This window comes from Oryza sativa, chromosome 4, assembly GCF_034140825.1.
Source record: "Oryza sativa Japonica Group chromosome 4, ASM3414082v1".
In the NCBI taxonomy this organism is placed as follows: Eukaryota; Viridiplantae; Streptophyta; class Magnoliopsida; order Poales; family Poaceae; genus Oryza; species Oryza sativa.
Window position 1 is genome coordinate 19,397,360 of NC_089038.1, and position 23,493 is coordinate 19,420,852.

The window sequence follows — 23,493 nt, forward strand, 5'->3', positions numbered from 1 at the left end:
AAATTTCTATATTTTTTCTATAAATAAAAGGGACCCTCAGTGTTATAGTGTGTAGTAGTTTAATGCCTATCTTCACCTTACAAATTTTTAATGTTTGTATACATTTAGCGTGATCGGTGAAAATCCTGCGGGCGCCACCCGCCGCCGTGTAGAGCCGCTGGAACCGCCGCCGTGTAGTGCTGCTGGTGCTGGAACCATGTCTGCACGTGGGCGCGACACACGTCTCAAGGCTGTGTCTGTACGTCTCAAGGCTGTGTCTGTACGTCTCACTGCCTCGTGGGCCCCCACGTAAGTAAGCCGGTCGGAAATCGAGGACCAGAGGCGACGACGCTCATCCATCCTCCGCGCCACGGCCTCGAACCAAAAAAGAATCTAGAATCTTCTTCCCTTCCTCCCTCCCCAAAAGAGAAAACAAAACAAGAAAAAAAAGAAAAAGAATCTTCCCCTGCCGACAGTGGGCCCCACCCCCCACGGGGTGGCGGGGCCGCAGAATCCGGCAAAGCGGCGGCGACGGCGAGGGGATCGGGCGCGGACGCGGAGAGGAGAGAGACAGCGATGGCCGCCGCCCGTGGTTGCCTCGCCTCTCGAGCCTACATAAGGGGGCGCGCGGCGCATCTCCGGGCTTCGGCGCGTCGGATTGGGAGGTCGGGATTGGGAGGAGGATGGGGAGGCGGGGGCGGGTGGTGCTGCGGCGGATCGAGGACCGGGTGCGGCGCGGGATCTGCTTCCGGAAGAGGCTCGCCGGGCTGGAGAAGAAGGTGGAGGAGCTCGCCGTGCTCTGCGACGCCCACGTCGGCTTCGTCGTCCTCTCCTGCTCCGGCGACGACGCCAACCCCCACCACTTCGCCGCGCCCGCCACGTACGCTCCATTCCTCTCTCTCCCTCTCCCCCTTCTCCCTCCGAATCTGCTCGGTTGACGGAGTGTAGTGGCTATCTTTGGCTCAATTTTGATGGAGTGTGTTCAAATGGTTGGTAGCTCAGCTCGATTTTGACTATTCCAAGGGCTTGCCTCCGCAGTGTTATTTTTTTAAAAAAAATTAAATCATGTTCATCTCATTTTTCTCCATTTTTTTTTAATTTTCACACGACATTAGAAGAGCGATCCGGCCGGCCAGCAAAATGTTTCCTTGCGTATGTGCGCTTGCAGTGAGTGATCCTTGCTATTATTCTTCTTCTGCTCTTCTTCTGGAGTAGTCGCTTTGTGTCTTTTGTGTAGTGAGCTAGTTAATGTTCTAGTGTTAATTGTCTTCTGCTTTCAGACATCTAGAGCTTCTGTTCCATTGAGAACTTGCTGAAATTAATGCTTCTTTTCAGATAAACATAGAATCCCCGATATAAGTTAGAAGAAACAGGTGCTTGTTTGTTGTTGTTGTTATGGTTTATCGATAGAACCCAAAATCCAAGCAGCTCATTCACCCGTTGAACTTATCAGGCGATTCAGACCTCAACTTCGTTGGATATCTTTATGTGTTTTTAGTTTTGCATGTATTTCATTAACACCTGCGGATGCTAAACGGGATTAAAGCCATGGGGAAAAAAATAGTTGAAAGAACTTTCAGAAAAGAGTTTGTTTTGAGATGTTTGTCGATCGAGCGAGCCACCATTTGTTTCAGTTTAGAATGTAAACCCACATGCAATAGTCAATATTTGTGATACATACTAATAACAGTGTGTTAGTACGCATATGCATATGGGCAATTGAATTGGGGGTCTAGTGTTTATAGGAGTAGTACTATTGAGGCCAGGGATACCCATTGAGGCAAGGTGACGTATCTATGATTTGATGTGCATTTTTTGGATGATTTGTAGTTTTGGAGTTAATTTTTATATTTAGTTTGCTCTGCCATATGAGATGTAATTGTTCAGCTTATAGAAATTTGCCCAAGATCAAAACCAGAAACTATCTTTTGGATTGATCAGTCTATTGATGTAGTCAAGTTGTAATTAAGTTGTCTTCTTCACCTAGAAATAATGACTAGCAAACCATTTAGGCAAAGTAGCAGTTGACTGGTTTATATAAATGCCTTCGATTGCTTCTCTAAGCGGTTGGGAGTGAACTACATGTAGTAGATCATTTAGACGCCCTGCAAAATAATTAAAGTAACCATATTGTGATACCATAAATCGTTTCCAATATAAAACGTAATAAAAAAAAGCGCTGGTGTTATAGGGACTATGAGACATGTATCTATAAGTTTGAGAAATTTTCATGTATACTAAGTTTCATGTCCTCCATCCAAAAGTCTAAAACATATTTTATTTTTAGTTTTTTCCAAATAAGATGGACATATTTGTAGTCTCTATGCATCTAAGACTTAAATGGAGTTATCTTTTCGTTTTACGGTGCTAAATTAAATTGTTGACCAGAAACCGAGCAGTCATCTTAATACTCATTAGTTGCATGCATTTGATGTTTGTTAATATGGGATGAGTTAATTTTTCCTTAGTTTTGGTGACAAAACAAATATACCTTAGACTTTTGAATGGAGGGAGTATTAAATAATACTATAAAATGTGTATCTCCTACAAGTACCACATGGGACCTTGTAATTCTTCACTTTTGTCTCTCACCTAACGGATATCACACAAAGTAAGAAGTGCCCCTATTGTCGAAATCCCTTTTCACCTAACAAACGCCACACATAGATCCAAGTGCCCCTACCCCGAAGTCACCATTCATGGTGCTCATTGAGGTACCGGTGTAGGGTCAAGATTGCCAACAAGACAAGAGAAAGAGGGTAGGGTGGGTGGTGGAGTTGAATAGGTGGTCTTGAAAACTCATTTGGCCAAAATAATTTCTTATAGGAATTAAAAGCATATTTTTTTAAAAAAGGGATCCAATGCCTAGGCTTTGTCTAGGGCACCAACAACATAAATCTAAGTCAATTTTGTAGACATTTTGTAGACAATTCAATTATAGGAATGTAAATTGCACAAATTAGTGTTCAAAATAATGAGCGCAAGAGAGACATCCAATGTATTTATGTTTGGAAATATTGATTTCCGACTTGTGGAGGTAAGCTTTCCGCAATTCTTCTACCAAAACACTGGATCTCAACACGAGAGATGAGCTTGGTCTAGAACTGGCACTAAAATTGAGCTTGTTGGGCCTCGACAACTAGAAATAGATCATCCCTACATTTTGGGCTGGTGAGATAAAAAACCTTCATAATCAGCGGTTCCGTGTTCTCCACAATAGGTGTGAGAGAAGCAATAGGTGGATAATTTTTGCCTAAATTTATTTTGATTTATCAAATGAGGTGTAATAGTTTCCACAACTACATTTGCACAAAGGCTTAAAATATACTTCCTCCGTCCCAAAATAAGTGTAGCCATGAGTTTTCGCGCCCAACTTTGATCGTCCGTCTTATTTGAATTTTTTTTATAATTAGCATTTTTGTTGTTATAAGATGATAAAACATGAATAATACTTTACTCGTGACTTATGTTTTTAATATTTTTCAAAAAAATTTCAAATAAGACGAATGGTCAAAGTTAGGCATGGAAAACTATGGTTGCACTTATTTTGGGACAGAGGGAGTAGAATAAATGGTACCTCCACATGTTTTCACTTTACACATGGATTAACTAATAATTTGACTTTACACGAGGATTGAAATGATAAGTTGCATCACTACCATAAGCACTTCAGATGTGGACCTTGTATGATCCTGACAAGCTTGAACCATTTTTATGATTGATTGAATGGAGTTTGATGTCTTTGACATTTTTTTTCTTGTCTATACTAGAGAAATTCCCTTAAGTTTTGAAGTTTTAGGATTGATGTTTGTGACAACATTTTTCTACACATTTTATGGGTACAATGCTTAGTATATTATAATGCTATCATAAAAAACACCTACTTTGTAAAGACACATTAACGAGACTATATGAAATATTGTAAACAAATATGCTATGTCCTAGACGCTTCATTTCATTGTCATTAACTAAATGTGGCACGCAATCATGCATATGGCTTTGCATATTCGTGGCCATAGATCTTATTTTGGCCAACACTAAAATATTGTTTCAACTTTAACCATGAAGGTGTATAAAATATTCTTAATATCCCCCCCTTTCACTAAAATATTCATAGTGTGTCAAGGTGATAGCGATACTAGATGTGAGCTATGGTTGAACCAAGAGCATTTCTTTTATGTGAATGTGCTTTAATAGTGTAATCACTATTACATGGACCTACCAAAGTAATCTAAATTGTAATTGTCAGTTCATAGAACTCTTCCTAATTATTAGCTTTGCAGAAGCATCTCTTCACTTTGATTGTTTTCATGAAGTTAGGCGTTGGTCCCATCATACTAACCTAGACATTAGCATGGTGATTGAAGGGTCCTTACTCCTACAATTCTATGTCTACTTTTGCACCATTAGTTCACATGCATTGGGAGGATGAAGGGGGCAGGGGGTTAACAAAAATCGTGATGTTCTCCAACTAGTTGACATGATACAAGCAAGGGTCTTCCTCCCAAATTACGAAGGAGTTGCCTCCTTCTCTACTGTGGCATAACCCCTTGATAACTAAGCAAGAATTTTCAAGATATTCTATGTTCATCAATATGACCATAACATGGCATCAATCAAGATTAAAGTAGAAGCAAAATTAAGCCTCAATATCTTCCCTACCTTCAATTCTGGAAATTGTTTTACATGTATTTTTGTTTCTTATTTTCTGCCCTTTGTTGATATTTGGTATATCGTAAAGTTATCTTTTGCATTTTGGGGATATTTGTTAGCTTAATTTTGATTATGTATTTTTTTTACAATGCACTTATGTAGTTCTTGTAAAGTGGATTTTGATGAATCATCTCCACCCTAGGTCCCCTTCTCTTGTACTCCCTTCACTAGCGAGCACTCTAGTCTCGGCTGCCACTCCATTGCTTCGGTCACCCCCTACTGTCGTTGATTCTCCTCATCCTCCATCTACACTATATGTCGTATTACGACTTCAGTTGCCCTCTAGGATGGAGTTCATGCAGTGGTTCTTCCGAAGGACTCAACCATCAAGGGTAGATTGTGGAAATCATTGATCCCAAACGAGGATTTAGTCACTTCATATACGGTTGGTATGCTATTAACCTGGAACAACAAAGATGAGGTTGTCTACTTTGCGGATGGAGGTCTACAATCCTAGTTGCATGTCTTGTTGACATAGGTTAACAAATCCAAACATCATAGTCACTATAACCTATGCTTCTTTGGTTATTTTCTATGACTAACATCATGCGAAGGCCTTCTCTATTGACTCTTTTAGATGTTGCCACTGGTAGCTCAGTTGATTGCTAGTATCGTGAGGAAGTCTTCGCCACGGAGGTGGAGGCATCAGAGGTTCGCAAATTGAGAAATGTAGGTGCCCTAGCATAACCTTTGGTCACCCACCTCTTGCATCATAGCCTAATTACCAAGGACCTCGACTGTCTCTACTTTAGTTGCTTCTCTGTCAATCATATCCATGTAGTTTGTTGTCGACTATCGTGATGCTTTGGATGTGGAGAGTCCGACCACACATTGAAAGATTGCTCACATTTCTGCCTCTACTACTCAACATCCTATGGGTCATTTTGCACAACCTTTGCATTGTCTGGAGCTTCTACATCTTCGTCAAGGGGTTTTTTATTAGCTAGTGTGCAATAGAGACCACCGGGGCCTAAGAGAATTTGCTTGCCTTCATGGCATAATTTCAGAAGGCCATTGTGGCACCCTATCTATGTGGTTGTTGAGTCACGTACTCAGTACACATTGAACGCCAATAAGGGAATGCCTAAATCTCCATCTGTCACTGCCTTCGATAGCCTTCTCCTCCCCTCCCTCCCTAGCACTAGTGGAGGGCAATGGGGCACCATGAACAACTTGTCACTATCAGGCCGACGTGTGAACAATTATTTTGTGTTGCAACCTGAAGACCCCTTATTCTAGTGAGTAAGGAGACGTGTGTCTTTAACTTGTCCATCTAGATGCACTCAATAAACGTTGCACTCCATAATGTGTTGGTAGCTAATGCCTTTGCCTCACGCTCGTCAATGAGTGTAGATGAGATGGAGGTAGCACTAAGAACCGAATGGAGCATCTCACCACTAAGATGCTTAGTTCCCTCCTTCACAAGAACTTCCTCATTGGTGTCCAGAACTCATAGCTTTTAGACTTGACTCTTTGCAATAGCCTCCTCTATGCCGCAAATTTCAAGCTTGCCCTCAACCCATGGACTAGGCTAGGCGAGATATTGCGACACCTCATCCATATGCATCTTGAAGGTTCTTGCTAGATCAAGTCAATTGACCTAGAAACCATGGCATTCTATTACGTCGAACTTTTAGATGATTGCTTGCTAACAAATCCATGCGCAATCGCCAAAGCATATAATAAGACTCAATTCATTTATGAGTAGGCTGAAGATCCAACTAGTATTGTTTGCATGTCCGGTGCATGCGCAATCACTAAGGAGAAGACCGTGGCCATCTCTTGGTAGGTTGAAGATACATCTAGTAGGAGTAAGATGTTCCTTGATTACAATGGAGCTTTCAACAAACTACGGTTAAGGACCGAGCATAATAGTCGGTGGCTTCCTAGAAGTTTGCACCATCGAGCGATGAATGTGGACATGGTGGACTATCATCCTCTTACTACGATAATTGCGACACTCATTGTAGGCACTTCTTCAGCACACTTTTTACACAAACTTTTTACACAAAGGGGAGCTCACTTCCAGTGATAGACCAAACTGATACCTTTTAGTCGAGAAAAGATCATAGGGGACACTTGTCAATATGGTGTGGTTGCAATTTGTGGTCTACCATCGTTGTAATCATGCGCGGTGGGAAGCATGACGATGATGATAGCAACGACAATAAAAAGGGCCCAACCACGTGAAAAATTCTTTTTATTGGCAAAAAAAGTTGTACAAACCCATATTTCCTCTCCTCAAACAAGTTGGCCTTCTCATATCTTGAGGATGGGTGTTGTTTTTCAATATCCTGATATTTCGATGATATGAGATAACTATTTTGCTCATGTAGACTCCATGCAAGTGCATCATCATCGAACCCACTTTGGTTTGGACCCAAGGATAAAATATAGATGATTTTAATAGTTGATGGACCAAAAGTAGGTGAAAATTGGACCAAGGCCATAGTTGAGGGATCAACTACGGACTTTTCTCAGTTATATAAAGAGATGTTAGCGAGCAAACTACAACTACATGAAGTTTTGATCCTTAGCGGTTGACACACCCGTTGTGTATGTGCCAAGTTGTTGCTCTTTGTGGCACACGGTCAACTTCAGCCCTACAAGCAATAAAAAAAATAAGCAAGAGCAAGATGAAGGCTAGCCAAACTTTGTGAATATAAGATGAGGATTTTAATCTGAACACAAACTTGGTGAATTTCCAAAACTAAGAAATGGGCAATCTTGCCGACGCATACATTACACGGAAAAGTCGAATATGACAAACGGGAAGTCTTATATTTACATGGGAACCCTTAAGGTAGGGATGCAAGTGGGTAGTTCCGCTACCCACATAAAAACCCGCTTGCTAGTTCATTTCCCACATGGTAGTATAAAATTTAGAAAAAAAAATAAACTAAAAGTGAGATAAGCGGGCTAAAAATACCCGCTTGCCCGCCCCGCTTGCATCCCTACCTTAAGGGGTGACTACCTATTTATAGGATAAGGGCTAGGAGGTGCTACATTTCCCATTTTCCCCTCGTTTCCAAGAATAGTTCGACATTGTTACATTCATTATAGCCGACTTAGGAGTTTGGAGGTGGACCCAGATCTACTGGAAAAAGGATGAAGAGAGTTTTTTTTTCCATCAATTAATTAGGACCCAAAGCAAACTTCTGGAGCAAAAGTCATGCTTGTTTCTAGTCGTGGTTGTCTAGGAGACCAAACTAGCAAAGTGGTACTTTCATCCTTTTGCTTTATGTTCCTTCATTTCATTCCTAAGCATAATAAAATCAAGTAACATTTCATTATATTCTATAAATCATGTTTGTGCAAGCCTAAGAACGAATTTACCTAATAGATCAATTGACGTGCATGAGGTTGGGTGAGTCATCTTTGTATCATATATTCAACTTAAAGGATAGTTGAACTACTAGTGACCATAAGCATGGTAGGGATGTCCATATCAATAGGTCTATACAAGGGAACCTCCTAGGTTGACACATTGCATGGTCTAGTATGTTTTCCTCTACTTGGAAGGGTAATAAAACATATGTTCATTGCCCAAGTTGGAAGTCCTCCATTAGGGTCCCGCTAATTGGTCGACTAACTATGTAGGAGGAAGCAATGGGCTGGTGGATGCCGAGAGACATTCACTAAACAACATACAAAGCAATCACCTATGGCGGTGTCTCGTCCTTCCTTTTGATAGTCGGGATGGACTCTCTTCTAGCGAATCAGTCATCTTGAGTTAGAGCAAACACAAGATATGGGATTTGTGAGACAAAAGGTTTGATTTGTGTGGCTTGTGTTTTGGCTACCAAACCAGTCAATATCTACTCGTTGATCGAGAAGGTAGTTTGATCCAAAGGATGGATGTACCCTGTCTTTAGGAGCCATTGGATCAACTTTCTCGCCCTAGCAAGCTCTGATCAAACGCACTTCTCCAAGGTCACCAACTCAAGGCATGTTCGTGGGCCATCAAAAATCATAGTGGCCATATGGCTCGGATTCCCTAATGTTCCCAACCCCCGAAGATCGCTTTTGCCTGTGGAGCGAATTTGCCTTAGGCTAGGCCGCTAGCATACTTATGATAAGCAAACAAGCTCCCCGACCAAATCTCGCAACTGACGAATGAGTAATGGTATTTACACAGGATGGATCCAAGATATCCTCAAAGATCACTTTTACTCTTTGACAACTAACATCTCATAGCAATTCCCCGCTAGAATCCTACATGGCATTCTCGAAGCATTTGGGCATGATATTTCTGCAAAGGCAGGGCAAGGTTTTGATGGTAGGTATTGAAACTTTACACTATAATATGTCATTGGTGAAAACTAGGATGTATCTTTTTAGTTTTATACTTAAATGGAGAGATATTTTCTAAAAACATGGTATTCAATTGAATGCCCATGATCCCCTCTAGACCCACCCCTGTCTTTCTGTTGTGGGAACTAGCTCATATACGGTAGTTACTGAGTATAAACAGATCTTGTCGAAACTTCTAAGAAACGAACATATCCAAGCCATTAGGCCCTAGCGGAGTTGTTCAATTTCGATGTCCCTGGAGACCCTTAGATAAGGAGCACAATAAGGTTTTTGTCACTCTCGCACCTACATGTAGAGGCTTTGTTAGCCGATGTGTGGTTGTGAACCATAGTTTCATGAAGAGTAAATATGAGGGGGGCTAAGCATGTTGGTAAAATGAGAAGCTATCTGCACATGGTCAATGGAACTAAGTGTTTGGTCATCAGCCTCTAGGAAAATGAACTAGATGATCGCTTCTACTACTTCTCATGCTGCAATACTAGGGGTATTCGACATCAGTGACATCCATGATCATCTTCCATGGGGAATTATCTCAAAACAAAGCTCTCATTCCCATATGGAGCAAGCTATTGGACTACAATCAATTGTGATCCACGGGATGACGTGGATAAAATCCATTTGTTTGATGAGATCAGAAACATTAGATTGACCACTGACCCTTGGATGTTGGTGGGCGACATAACCTTGATCTATCAAAATTAGGATAATAATAACTCTTTTTTCCAATAGGCACATGATGGGTCTTTTTCGTTGCATTTTGGATGATCTAGAGCTAAAGGAACTCAGTCACAATAGGCGCAATATCAATAGGTTGAATGATAGAGAAAGGCACATCTTGGTGTGATTTAATCGTGCTTTCCCCTACCTATCATGGGAAAACATGTTTTCCTAATAACTTCCTCCTGCGCGCCCTCTCTCCTATGGTCTTTGACAATAGTTCACTATTCCTAGAAATATCCTACTCAACACAGAGCAAAGGAAGGTTTCACAAAGAATATTTCTAGTGCAAAATAGGAGGTTTCCACCAAATAGTAAAAAAGCTTAGCTGGACCAATGCTCGATCGCCACTCATATTCACTGTCGAGATAGACATTTGCATCAAACTACTAGGGAATTATAGAGTTGAACTAACAAGAAATTACATAACATCAGTATGTAAATCTCCATAGTTAGCAAGGTCCTACCGTAGACAAGAATCCTCGAGGAGAAATTGAAATTCTCATTACTAGAGTGATTGGTGATAGGAGTTCAAAATGGAATTACTAGTGCTTTGTTCCCTTCCGAAAAACAATAGCCTGGCAACAAGTGAGGATTGCTTTGATCAAAGAAGGTGGTGCAAACACTACTTTCTTTCATCACCACACAACTCTCCGCAATTGGCACACCTTCATCTAACAACTCTTAGATAATACCATACCATATGGTCGCAAGAAGAATGGGCCTTGTTGGCGCATTAGTCCACAAGCCTAATGGGTACTCCACAGGACTAACCCAACTCCTTGAATTTAAATTTCATTGAGGCAAAAAGGGCAAGTATGCATAGCTATAGGCCAAGTCCTCGAAGAAAGAGGTGTGGGTAGAAATTTAGGCAAGACGAGAAGAGAAGACAAGGACCTGATGATTTCTTGAGCCTCTTCTATCACCAATGATGGCAAACAATAATGAAAGATATCCTGACGGCAACCAACCGACATTTCTGAATAGATGTAACTAGCTTTAAGAAGTCGAATCGGCCATTCATCCCATTGATTCTTATGAAAACTAATGCTACTACTTTATGGTATTATTGGACAATAAGCTTCCTTCTCATCTTCTCCAAGTTGTTCCCGAATATCTTGGCACTTCAACATGCACTACTATGAAGTTGATTGTGAAGAACTAGAGTGCCTTTATAAAAGGCCGCTTCACACATTACAACTTCGATTAGTACACCAAACAATGAAGAAGCTACACAACGTAAGAATGCCATTTCTTTTTTTTTTTCAAATTTGGTAAGTTCAAGCATTCAAATCATTTCAATGGTAATTCCTCATGAACGGAATAATAAGGAGTCCAAGGAGACCCCTTGTTGCCACCAATATTCATATTGGTAACGATGCCTAAAACACGTTCTTCAAGAAGCATAACACCAAGGGCTCTTCTCCCTACTAAACATTCTTCATAGAGTAGCCCTTCTCATCAAGCCAACACGCTTGAAGCTATGCAAAACTAAGGAGATCCTACGAATCATTGGGGAGCATTGGTCAAGCAAACTACTCTGAATGATCAGTGGAGCAAATACATTGCAACAATGTCAAGCCAACAATTATCACAAAGGAGTCCCCATTTGAATTGCTATGAATCTACTCATTCACTAGGCAGTAAGAACCACAACCTGAATACACATACACTCGAGCTGGTTGAGTAGGAAAGACGTACTGTAGGCCTGTAGTAGATGCTTCAAGAAGCCAAAATCATGTGCCACCAATGGTTCAATGTGAAGCACGGTACCAGAACCTTAGTTCAAGAATTATCCGATGACAGCGGCATGCCAAGCAAGAAAGAAAGTGTTGACAAGTAACCTTATGAGGGGATCGCTAGGCACTAAATCCCATGGGAGGGTAGGTCATCCTCCCTGCGGCGTTGAGCTTTCCGTGTAGCGGCATGAGTCGTGCCTCTATGTCTTGAGTTTGGGGACAAGAAAAAAGAGTAGGAGGTAGTGGCTGGGGTAGAATGGCAAGGAAAATGAAAGGTATTTGGGATTAGTATGCACCAACATGTGGCTATACATATGTTTGGCCTACTTGTCAGTCATGTTGGGCCTCCAATGGGGAATGGGGATGGAGAAGGGGGAAACACCCTGGCCCAACATACCCGATAGGATGATCATGTGACCTATTTCCTTTCACATGGGGGGAATAGTTGGCCCATTTCCAACACCTAATAGAGGAATTCCCTGACAGGTAATGGGGTACGGAGCCTCATTGCGGTCCCTAACTGCAGGTATCCCACACATCCTAGTAAGTAAATCAATTTAGTTATATGTTCTATCTAGCCTGTAACTCCAACTAGCCTGTAACTCCAAAGAATGATGCAATAGATGAGTCGGGTCGAAGCTAAATCCTTAATAGCCATCATGCCTAGCGCTATCGCTAAGCATAAGGCAAGAAAATGATTGGCTGATTTTCTTACAAATATCTAGGACTACCTATGGGCATATGAAAAAAATTTACGGCCAGTCATTGATAAGGTCATGAGGAGATTGTTGGGCTAGAAATTAGAGCAACTCAACCCATTCGAACCCAATTAGAAAATCCGAGTTGGTGCAAGCTAGAAATCAGAACAACCAACGATGAATAACTTGGTTCAAACATATTATATTTAGTTTTTTATGTTCAATTTAGGGGTATATGAGGTAAAAATTGCAAGTATCAAGTTATTTAACTTTCAATTATCAACATACTCTTGCGCACATAACCTAGATGGTCATGAATTATATCCTTTCCTTTCGCGCGAAGCAAAAAATATATATATTTATCACCGGTTTATTTTGGTCTGGTCTTTTTAACTAACTGATCATTGCATGCTATGATCCTTTTTTTTTCTTCTCGTCTGGCTTTTGTCATTAACTCATTATGAAACAGACAAATTGTACCAATTAAGTCAATCCTAACTTCTATACCAATTTACCTACTAGTCGCCATGAAGCCAACTAAATGGACTACCAAGCCAATTAACAAAACCACAAGAAGGTTCTTTCTGAGAGGTCATGGGACCATGGCCATGCCAAGGGATAGCGTTGTTGGCTAGCTTGGTCTAATGTGCTCACCAACTTCGCATAGAGGATGGTTATTCACAATCTGGAAATACAAGGACTATAAGGGTGAAATGGCTTTGGCACTAGTTCAACGCTAAGAATCATAGTTTGGGCTACAAAGAAGAACGTCAAAAGCAATGTCCGCATTCTTCAAGCTTGGATCCACTTTCATTTGTAGAATAGCAAGTAATATCTTGTGTTCGAGGGACAAATGGATTGACACATAATGTGTTGAATTCATTTTCCCAACACTGTATCAACACATTTGTAAGTCCATATGCCAGAAAAGGGAAGCGTTAAACATGCTATAGTTTTGGCATTAGACCTGTGACATAAGGGTGGCTGTTGAGATGCAAGGGCTTGACCCAAGCATTGTGGTGATCTATAATACCCCGGTCCATTAGTAGTGAAGGCATGCGTGGCCCATGGTGTGGGGATTAGTCCCACATGAAAAGTGTAGCTAGGTTGTTGCTAGCATATAAACTCACACATTCCAACCAGGGCACCTCCTTTTACAGAGGATTGAATTGTAAGTAGGATGCTACGCATATGCGGCCTCAACCTTCAGAAAGAGCATAGGCCCATATGGTCCATGGTGTGGTGTTGGTGGGACTAATCCCATATGGAGAGTTTAGATAGGTTAAGAACACTGGTTTGGAAGGAATGAAATAATCACATCTTCAATCCTGATAGCAAAAACCGGTCACAACTGATTATGGCGATGACAAAAGGAGCAAAGCAGTGGGCCGCAGCTGGAGCAAAAGTGCTTCATCTGGTGCCCTGAAAGTGCAAAACTTGTGTTTGGTCATGAAATGGTTATATGAAAATTAAGCTGTAATCTAAGATACTGGTGGGTGGCCTTTTGCATGCAGGCCGTGGTTTTTCATGAACTTCATCCACTTTTCTCTTACTGCAATGATATGCAAATCTTTTGCGTTTTCGGGAAATAAAAGAAAAAGAGAGAGCATCCACCTATTCACTTTTATGACTCTTTTTTCTTCAGCCTGTAATTGTTCCACTCATTTTCTCTATAACTTCATGTCACTTACTCAGCAACATTTTTTGCAGTATTGAAAACATTGTGGAACGTTATGAGCACTCTCAAGCAGCACAAAAAGGAGTACATGGCAGGTGCATTCTGCAAAAGGTAAAATGAGGACAATAGCAACAGAAATAAAATACTATATAAGAAGTGTATTTGTTCTCTTTTTAATGAAGATAAAAAAGATATATAATTTCTCTGATCATGTGCCATAAATTTATTTATACTAGTAGATCAAATCTTCTATGGTTATAACATATTTACCTTTTTCCAGAGTAGAAGCATCATCATTACTTAAGACAAACAGAGTAGTCATTCGTACTGTGTAAAACATTTTAAAAAGTATGGCAAACAGGCGCTGTCAGAAAATTCAACTAATTAAAAGAAGTGTATGGCTAGTTACAAATTTGAAATTTGACCCATGTAATTGTATAAACAAAAAAAAGAATGAAGTTGTGATTTTAGTGATTTTATCTGATAAGTTAACTATATATCATGCACACTTGCACAGATACACTTTCATTTATGAAATTTTTCTTGCTGATGCTGATGATAATTATTGTACCAGAGGAAGAGCAAGGATTTTCAAGTTCTCAAGGAAACAATAGATAAAGGACCAATCAATGATGACATGCGGTATCTGATAAATGTCTCTGCAAGTAACAACTTTAACAAAATAAAATATTATCGAACATTTGACTAATATGACCAAGTTGCAGACCTATTGATGAAAAAGACATATCCACATTAAACATGGACCAGATTAGCCAAATTGAAATATTATTGGAAGATGAACTGAGGTGGACAAGGGCAAGAAAGGTATGTGGTATCTTAATAATAGACAAAATAGAAGAAGACAACATGTATCTCTGTAGAACATGAATATTTCATTTATTTTAACTCATTAGATTATGTGCGTCACTTAAAGAATTTTTTGTAGACATTCCAGTTCTTTTCCAGGAAAAGTCTTTACCTTACTATTTTACCTTGGAAGATTTTCCATGGCTGTCTCACTATTTTACTTGATATAAATACCAAAAATTTGTTCAGCCTGGCCCTTCCAGTGATTCATAACTCACAAGTTAGTCTCTTTCACATGGTAATTTGGAAGAATGGTGTATCCAAAATGTTCCTATTCTCAGCTGATGCTGATTCATTATTAGAGTCTAGAAGAAACACATTTTGAGTCAATATTAATCAAGTATTTCGAACCAGTCAATTTTGAGTCAATATTAGTTGCCCCATCCTGCATTCCTGGTGACAGAAAATACGTACTATGCCTGTACATCATTGTGAACGCAAACAGTGGATGTTTGAACTTGCGGCATTTCACCATCTTTGAGTGTCATTAAGATAATTTCAGTTTGATTTGCAACCGGTTTCACTTCAAATCTAACGAACTACCTTTGTATGGACACAGGTGGTGGCAGATAGAATTGCCAGGTTGCAGAAAAAGGTATGCACTGAGTACCAGCACTAAGTTTTGTAAAACGTAAGTTATCTCTAAAAGCCAAAAACATACACTGAGCTCGATGTGTAGACCATACGAGTGAAAATTGGTGCATGCCATCTGATGAAATCTCCTCACAAAAGACTAGCTTAAGTTGATCCCTTGGTTTTACCAGACTGACGGCCTGACCGGCAGCAACATTCAGCAAGCACTATTTTGCATAACTGAAAAATTCAGAGATGCACAAGCCGTATGTGTTTCATGCGGGAAAGATTTCTGTGTGCACCTTAATGAGTTCCATTCCCTAGGACCTCCAGTTTATCTTGATAAGTTGATTGCAGCAGCAACACCCTTGAAAGAAAGAGATAAAATTCAGCAATAAACAGAATACCAGATGGCCAGATGGCAATATGGACAAAATAAATGACCATATGCTACGCATGTTCTTGCAGGTACAGAAGAAACCGGCGACTGCTGAGACAGAGAGCAACTCCACTGAGATGCCCTCTGATCATGAGAAGGTGACTCTGATTGCAGTGATTACTCCATCACTCACAACACTCTCAATCTTTCTGCAAAACCTGAAATAATTGTGACACACCTGCTCTGCTTTGTGTGCAGAAACAGGTAGCAGGAGGAAGCCAGCAGAGCGCCGAGGAGGAGGAGGAGGAGATGGAGGTGGTGCTCAGGCACCGCCTGAGCCTGGGCACCGGCGACCGTGACGATGGTGGCGGTGGCGCGGCGGAGCAACGGCACCGGACGACGCCGCCGCCGGCGGTCGACCTCAACGTGCCGTGCCGGGACGCGGGTCAGCTGCAGTAGACGTGGACAAAACACCATTTGTTGCAGCACAGCAATCCGAGCCCATAACACAGCGTAGTAGTAACAGTTTACAGCCGTAAACAATGTTTCGAAGTTATACTGTTGCTGGGAAGTTACTGTGCTAATAATTTTACTACTGTAGCGGTTCATGCCGAGGGACGCTGTGTGTGTCCGTACGTATCCGTATATATATTAATAAGGCTGGCTGTGCCTGCAAATTACTGCTAATGTGCAATGCATGCGAAAGAAGACGCATATGGTTTGGTTATTGATAATCCTTGACCCTAAGACGGTGAGGCTCAAGCATGTCGTGATTGGACGGCCTGTGTGGTTTATTGTATGCATATAGCTGAATCAAGCAAAAGAAAAGAAAAGGGTTTGCTTACACCAAAATATTAGCTATACATTTGATTTGTAGAAAAAAACATCGGCATTATCAAATTATACTCCCTCCATTAATAAACATACACATTTCTTGAATTCAAATTATGAAGTACGCAATATAAACATTTGTGAGATACTGATTTCAACACGATAATCTAGGCATTTTTTGGCTTGTTTAGAGTACGAACCTAAGCAATTTAAAATGATTTTTTCTCCTATCTCTAATCTTTGTTAAACAACTTATAAATGCTTATATTCATGAATGGATGAGTATTTAGTGCAGTTAACCAATTCCTAGTGTTGTTTTGCCTAAGATTTGGCGTTGGCAAAGAACAAAACATGACCAGACCATTAAGGCTGAGTTCGGTAAAGGGAGTAACTCACGCTCTAAACACGCAAAACAGAGCTATTCATTATCGTGTGATTAATTAAGTATTTATTTTTAAAATGGATCAATATGATTTTTTAAAGCAACTTTCATATATAATTTTTTTAAAAAAAACCACACCCTTCAACAATTAGGGAAGTGTGCGTACGGAAAACGAAGAAGTGAGTTGGGAAAGCTAGCAAAAAAAACTCAGCCTAAGTAATAATCTTCGGTCCTACTGCATTCATTCATAGCAGTGTAAGTTATGGCACACATTTGACTGCTATTACCTCCGTCCCAAAATATAGCTATTTCTAGCATAGTATTTTGTTTCAAAATAAATCTATTTCTCCACCTACCTCCTCCTCTCAACCAATCACACACTTTCTCCAATCATTTTCACTTATTTTCTTAATACTCCTGCCAACCTGAAAAGTTAATATTTTAATACCGAGAAAGTACCAATCGATGTACCTGCTACGCTGTGCTACTCCCTCCGTTCTATAATAAACCAATTTCTAGAGTTTAAAATCTATCCAAAAGAAACCAGCTTTTTACCTTCTTACCTACCATCGGTCTGCAAATCGAGAAGTTTTATCTTTTCAATACTTCTCACCTACCCATTCATCAATTTAACTTATTTTGCTATTATTTAGGTGTCCTTTGTCTGTCTTTAAATCCACATTAGGAAGTTTTTCGAGAATACGCCACATTGTGAATTTAGGATTAGAGTTTTTTTTAAGACAGAGAGTAGACTGCTAGCTAGACATTCATATGCTCACATGAAAAGGATAATGAGCTCAGGTGACAGACTGACAGGGGATGATGGCACGGGCCATTCTTCGAGCTCAGAAAATTTTCATGAATTAGTTCGAAACCTTTTCAAATGCACAAAATGTATAGAGAACTCGTAGAATTCGGCCAAACCTCTATTCCAAAGGAAGGTTCACCCCATTTTACCAATCTTTTAAACATTGGATGGAGTATTTTTCTTAAGCTTCTCTCTTAAGATCGGAAATTTCGCTTTTAGAGCCTCTTATAGAACGCATGAATTTTGCTCTTTCACTAAAAAAACAATAATGGAGGGATTTAGAAGAAATTTAATGAAAAAGTCTAACCAATCCCTATAAAATTTGTACGTTCAAAAGAAGCAAAACGCTGAAGCGTCACTTCAGATTCCATGCATGCGAGTAGAATGGCGCGGACCTGGTATTGCGCAGGAATCAGTTCGATCAAACCTTTTGAAAAATTTCGTAGAAATTGCGTCACACTCACACCTCATAAAATTCCTCTATCCCTCTTCACCCCATTTCACCTGTATTTTATTTAACCAGCAGGATGGATGGGATGGTTTCTCGCTTCTCTCATAAACCCATACCGCAAATCTCACCTTACTTTCAGAGCATCTCTTTAGACGGATGAATATATTTTGCGCTTTTCAGTAAAAAAAAGAACGGACGAATTCAGAAGCTAGAAATGTAATGAGAAGAACTCCAACCGATTTCACTAAAAGATTTTTTTCTACGTTCAAACGAAGGTAGAAAACCGAAGCGTTCTCTTGAGCTTACATGCAAGAACAAAGCAGAGTGGCACTGACACTGACCTGGACGCGGCTAGCTCTCAGCTATAGCAGGAGGAGAGCAGAGGCCACACCATACCCGGGACTCGACGAGAAGAAGAAGAAGCAGCAGCAGCAGCAGCAGCAGCGAAGACGAACACAAACAGTAGCAGCTTTGGTCTAATTCTGAATCTGATGCATATGGCCATATGGGTCTCCTCCTCCAGCTTATCCGGAGAACTATACATATATACCGGAGTGGGGTGGTGGCCGAGGCGGAGGCGGCAGGGGTGGGAGCTGGCCGTACGTGCCCACGCGTCGTGCCGCCGTAGGATGGACGTGCCACAAACACCAATACTCTAAATTAGTGTTTAAATATGAGACTAAAGTTAAGTCCCAAACACCAATTAAAAACAGCCGGGTGTTGCTACTCATGAAGAGATTGTGCGTGTGTACGGTTTATAGCGGTAAAGAGCGTTTTTAGAAAAACAGAAGTTTGAATTAATAGGCCTGTTTGGCCGCATCTGATAGACAGCAAATCTGCTGCTTATTTGCGGCGGCAGCGAAAGCGGCTGCTGCGGTGGGCTGTGTAAAACGAGCATACGTACAGGCCCAAAATCTTTCATGCGTGCCACGGTAGCAGTGTGCCTGTGCCACCGACACACACACAAAGCGAGCCCCTTTTTCACGGCAGGAATACGCAACACAAGAAGAAAGTCGTGCTAAGTAAGTAGCCAATCGCCGCCAAAGCTTATCAACCCCTCCTCATTCTGAATTTGTGATTCGATTCCATGAACAAAGAACAGATCGCATTTTCCCAATCCAAGTATCAAACGCGAACGAAATAAACAGAACCAAAAAAAAAAAAAAAAAGAAAAGCGATCGATGATGCAACTAATTAGCTAGTACAACCAAAAACACTGAAACAATATCACAGTAGTACAGCACCAAATTAGTAGTACTAGTACTAATCAGATGAACAAAAGAGAATTACTACACACCCTTTGATTCTGCCGTACTAGTACAACACAAGCGACCTGACATGACAGTATGACATCTAGTACAGCAAACACACACGCGAGATCCCCAATTCACCAGACAACCAACCAATCCACCAAAATCAATCAGTGAAAGGAGTAGTACATAGCTAGCCGGCGTAGATGTGGACGCCGATGGCGATGAGGAAGATGGTGAGGAGTGCGAAGTAGAGGACGGCGTGGACGATGATGGCGAGGCCGCTGGTGTGGAAGCTCCCGAACTCCGCCACCCGCCCCCTCCCGGGCACCGTGCACAGCAGCCCCGGCGTCAGCAGCACGAACAGCACCGTCGCCACCACCACCGGCCCCCAGTCCGCCATTTCCCCCTTCCTCCCTCTCTCGAGATTCCAATCTGGAGCTCTCTTCTGGGGAAATGGCGTTTGTGCGGCGCAGTAGTGGACTGGAGTGGGGTACTACTACCACTACTGCGGCTGCGCTAGGTAGGAATAGGATACGACGAGGAGAGTGGGCCCCCACCTCAGATCTGCTGCGCCCGGTGCCGATGACGGGTGGGCCATGGCAAGCGTGGGCCCCACGGGATCAGTGGCGTGGGGTCGGGTGCGGGCGGTCCCGGGCCACGGTGGCGGTGCGATGGCGTGCGCAAGGCTGGAAGGCACCGGACGAGGACGAGGCGTCGGGGGGTTTAGGCTGACAGCTGGGCCCGTCAAGCCCGGTGCCGTACGGATCACCGGCCCGGCCGGCCGATTGTTGGGCCGACGAGATCTCTCATGTCAGCTAATGCGGGGAAAAGTACACCAAAGGTCCCTCAACTTGTTATCGAGTTACAAAATCATCCCCTAACTGTAAAACCGGATATCCGGCGTCCCTTAACTAATCAAAACCGGTCACAATAGGTCTTTTGGTGGTTTTGACCCCGGTATTGTCCTACGTGGAGGCTAAGTCAGCGTGGACCCACGTAGACCCCACATGTCAGAATGTCACTTCATCTCTTTTTTTTCCCTTTTCTTCTCTTTTCTCTTTTATTTTCTTCACTTCTCTCGTCTTCTTCAGCGCGTAAGTGACGGGGCCAAGACGGGCACGCGGGCGGAGCAGGCAGAGACGCGCGGCCGAAGCGGAGCAGGGGGCGGGCGCCGCCGGAGTTGGGCAGCGACGGGGCGCCAGCAGCAGCCGCCGCCACGCTCACCCGCCGCCACCGCGCTCGCCCGACGGGGCGGCGATGGCTTTATGGAGACGTGACGGTAGCAGGACGGAATGTGAGGGAGGCGCCGAGCGAGGCGGTCACTGGTGGAGAAATGCTTTTTAGTCCCGGTTCGTAACCCCCTGTAGTCCCGGTTTTCCAACCGGGACTACGAATCCGGGACTAAAGATCGCTATCTTTAGTCCCGGTTCAAATAACCGGGACTAAAAATCAATCTTTAGTCCCGGTTAATGTTACCAACCGGGACTAAAGATGGGAGAATCTTTAGTCCCGGTTGATAACACCAACCGGGACTAAAGATATTTTTTCTTTTTTTTTTCTGCTTTTAATATTGAATATTGATTTCACACCATCCCCTCCCATATCCAAATCATCACATATTACAGAACATCTCCAAATCCTCAAACAAATCATCTCCAAATACATCACAAACTCTTAAAAAAATTACATCACAGGGTTCTAAAAAATTCATCACAGATTCACATCTCACACAAAAATACATCACAGATTCACATTTCAAAAAAAAAAAGAAAAAAAATCCGGCCGGCGGCCACTGCCGCCTCCCCTCCTCCCATCCGCGCCGGCCGGCCAGCGCCGCGTCGGTCGCCGCCGAGCGGCCGCCCACCGCAGCCGCCGCCTCCGCGCGGCCCCCGGCACCGCCGCGCGGCCTCCCGCGCCGCCGCGCCGGCCGCCCACCGCCGCCGCCGCGCGGCCCCACGCGCTGCCGCGCCGACCGCCGCGCAGGCCGTCTCCGCGCCGTCCCCCGCGTCGCCGCCTCCGCGCCGACCGCCTGCACTGTGGTGAAGGAAAAAAGGAAGGAGAGGAGGGGAGTTAGAGATAAGGAAAGAGATAAGAAGTTAGAGAGGAAAAAAAGAGATAGAGGGAGGAGTTTGTTGTGTGGACGGGAAAAGAGGATCGGTACTATGGATTATATAGTGTGTTTTGATTTTTATTCCCGGTTAGTAACACCAACCGGGACTAAAAATAGGTTTTTAGTCCCGGTTGGTGTTACTAACCGGACTAAAGATCATAAGGCCCTGACACAGCCTGACATGGAATCAACCGGGACTAAAAATGAACTTTAGTCCCGGTTGGAGTTACCAACCGGGAGTAAAGATGATTTTTAGTCCCGGTTGGTAACAACAACCGGGACTAAAGATCTTCCTCTTATTAACCGGGACTAAAAATCATTTTTAGTCCCGGTTTTTAATGGAACCGGGACTATTGTGGATATGGGTCGACCGACCAAAGATGGTTTCTCTACCAGTGAGTGTTCACGGACTCCGTCGATGGGAGCAGCTCCAGCTCTGACGCCGCATCCACCGACGAGTGGCCGGTGACGATGTCGCCGCCCAGGCGCCCATGAAGACGGTCGGCAGCGCCGCTGCGGGTTCATCAGCCACTGCGTCCTTCTGCAACTGGCGTCCCTAGAAACGACGCTGGCGAGGCTCGACCGACAAGCGATCCAAGCGAGAACATCTTGAGCTGAAGGAATGGCCACCCGAACCGTCCACGTGGGAATGGCTCCGAAACGGTGGGGACGTAGAGCGTGAGCTCCTCGGTGAGGTTGGACAGGCTCGTCATCTCGTTGACGGCGTCGCCGGATTTCCTCGGGTAGCTCAACAGCGAATTGGCGATGACAGTGCCGTAGTTGAACCGCTATGCTGGAGGAACTCGCTGACTAGCTTGACCTTGGTGTAGCGGACGCCAAGCTCAGCTGCTCACCGCCGGAGACGCCGAACCAGCTCCACAGCTCGATGGGGTGCACCGTCCATTGGAATGTCAGCGGCGGAAAGCGGCGCTGCCGCCATCGCCGTGGGGTGATCTGGCCCATCATGATGCTGCCGTGGTGCCGGAGAAGATGGTATGTGTTAAATAAATGAACTTCTGTCAGTTGGGATTTGATCTTATACTCTTATTTAATTTCTGTAAGTTTGTTAGCTATTTTCCCTCCTCCCATGGTTTTCTGCTCGTTCTGTTTTGAGTCAGCGTGGCCGCGATTTGTTCGGTCAAGTAGTGGAGCTTGACGAGCGGGAGAGTATCGAGCTGAGAAAACGAGCAGCACCATGAACTAGCGTTGGTGAGCACCACCTCCCTTCTGCTCGAGCTCGGTTGAGGGCTGGGAGCTTGACCTCCGTGCCCACCGCCCACCGCCGGCCACCGTCGCGGCGCCATCCTCCTCCTCTCCTGCCTCGCCCCGTCGATGCCCGCGTCGTTCGCTCCTTCCAGCCGCCCGCGACACCTGCACACGCCCGCGCCTCCCTGTCGACGCCCGCGCAAGGTCGTGGAGCTCCGCCGGGCTGCCGTCGGGCTTCCCCACTGTGGCCGCCGCCGGCGGCGCCATCGCGGCGCCGCGCTCCTCTTTTCCCCACTCACTCCGCCGACCGACCTACAGGCGCAGAGAGAGAGGAGGAACCGAGGAAGAGAAGAAGGGGAAGATAGATGACTCAGCCTGACATGTGGGACCCACGTGGGTCCCACGCTGAATCAGCTGTCACGTAGGACAAAACCGGTGTCAAAACCACCAAAAGATCTATTGTGGCCGGTTTTTATTAGTTAAGGGACGCTGGATATCTGGTTTTATTGTTGGAGGACGATTTTGTAACTCCATGACAAGTTGGGGGACCTTCGGTGTACTTTTTCCTCCCGTCAAACTGGTATGGGCCGACGACCCCATTAGAGGAGGAACCGAGGAAGAGAAGAAGGGGAAGATAGATGACTCAGCCTGACATGTGGGACCCACGTGGGTCCCACGCTGAATCAGCTGTCACGTAGGACAAAACCGGTGTCAAAACCACCAAAAGATCTATTGTGGCCGGTTTTTATTAGTTAAGGGACGCTGGATGACGGAGCGTGGGGCTCCTCACCGGGA

The 23,493-nt window shown here is 43.5% G+C and overlaps 2 protein-coding genes across 3 annotated transcripts; one reads left to right on the top strand and one right to left on the bottom strand.

Annotated features, from left to right (window-relative positions):
• The first annotated feature begins 447 nt into the window (after window positions 1-447).
• Window positions 448-16,404, top strand: LOC4335660 (protein VERNALIZATION 1-like). 2 transcript variants are annotated; one of them, XM_015781629.3, is made up of 7 exons: window positions 448-859; window positions 13,871-13,949; window positions 14,413-14,480; window positions 14,564-14,663; window positions 15,265-15,300; window positions 15,747-15,815; window positions 15,916-16,404. In XM_015781629.3, the coding sequence occupies exons 1-7, from the start codon at window positions 663-665 to the stop codon at window positions 16,114-16,116; spliced, it is 750 nt and encodes a 249-aa protein (XP_015637115.1). In that variant the 5' UTR covers window positions 448-662; the 3' UTR covers window positions 16,117-16,404. The 2 variants fall into 2 exon arrangements, with proteins under 2 accessions (XP_015637115.1, XP_015637118.1); XM_015781632.3 differs by having other exon boundaries at window positions 15,922-16,404.
• Window positions 16,405-19,311: 2,907 nt separating this feature from the next.
• On the bottom strand, window positions 19,312-19,848 carry LOC4335661 (uncharacterized). The gene has a single exon (XM_015778703.3). It carries the CDS (start codon window positions 19,780-19,782, stop codon window positions 19,573-19,575), a length of 210 nt encoding a protein of 69 aa, XP_015634189.1. The 5' UTR covers window positions 19,783-19,848; the 3' UTR covers window positions 19,312-19,572.
• Window positions 19,849-23,493: the final 3,645 nt, after the last annotated feature.

Coding starts and splice junctions, on each gene's coding strand:
- LOC4335660 (XM_015781629.3), top strand. CDS start 663: ATGGGGAGGCGGGGGCGGGTGGTGCTGCGGCGGATCGAGGACCGGGTG. Junction 14,481..14,563: donor CCAATCAATGATGACATGCG/GTATCTGATAAA, acceptor ACCAAGTTGCAG/ACCTATTGATGAAAAAGACA. Junction 15,301..15,746: donor TTGCCAGGTTGCAGAAAAAG/GTATGCACTGAG, acceptor ATGTTCTTGCAG/GTACAGAAGAAACCGGCGAC.
- LOC4335661 (XM_015778703.3), bottom strand. CDS start 19,782: ATGGCGGACTGGGGGCCGGTGGTGGTGGCGACGGTGCTGTTCGTGCTG.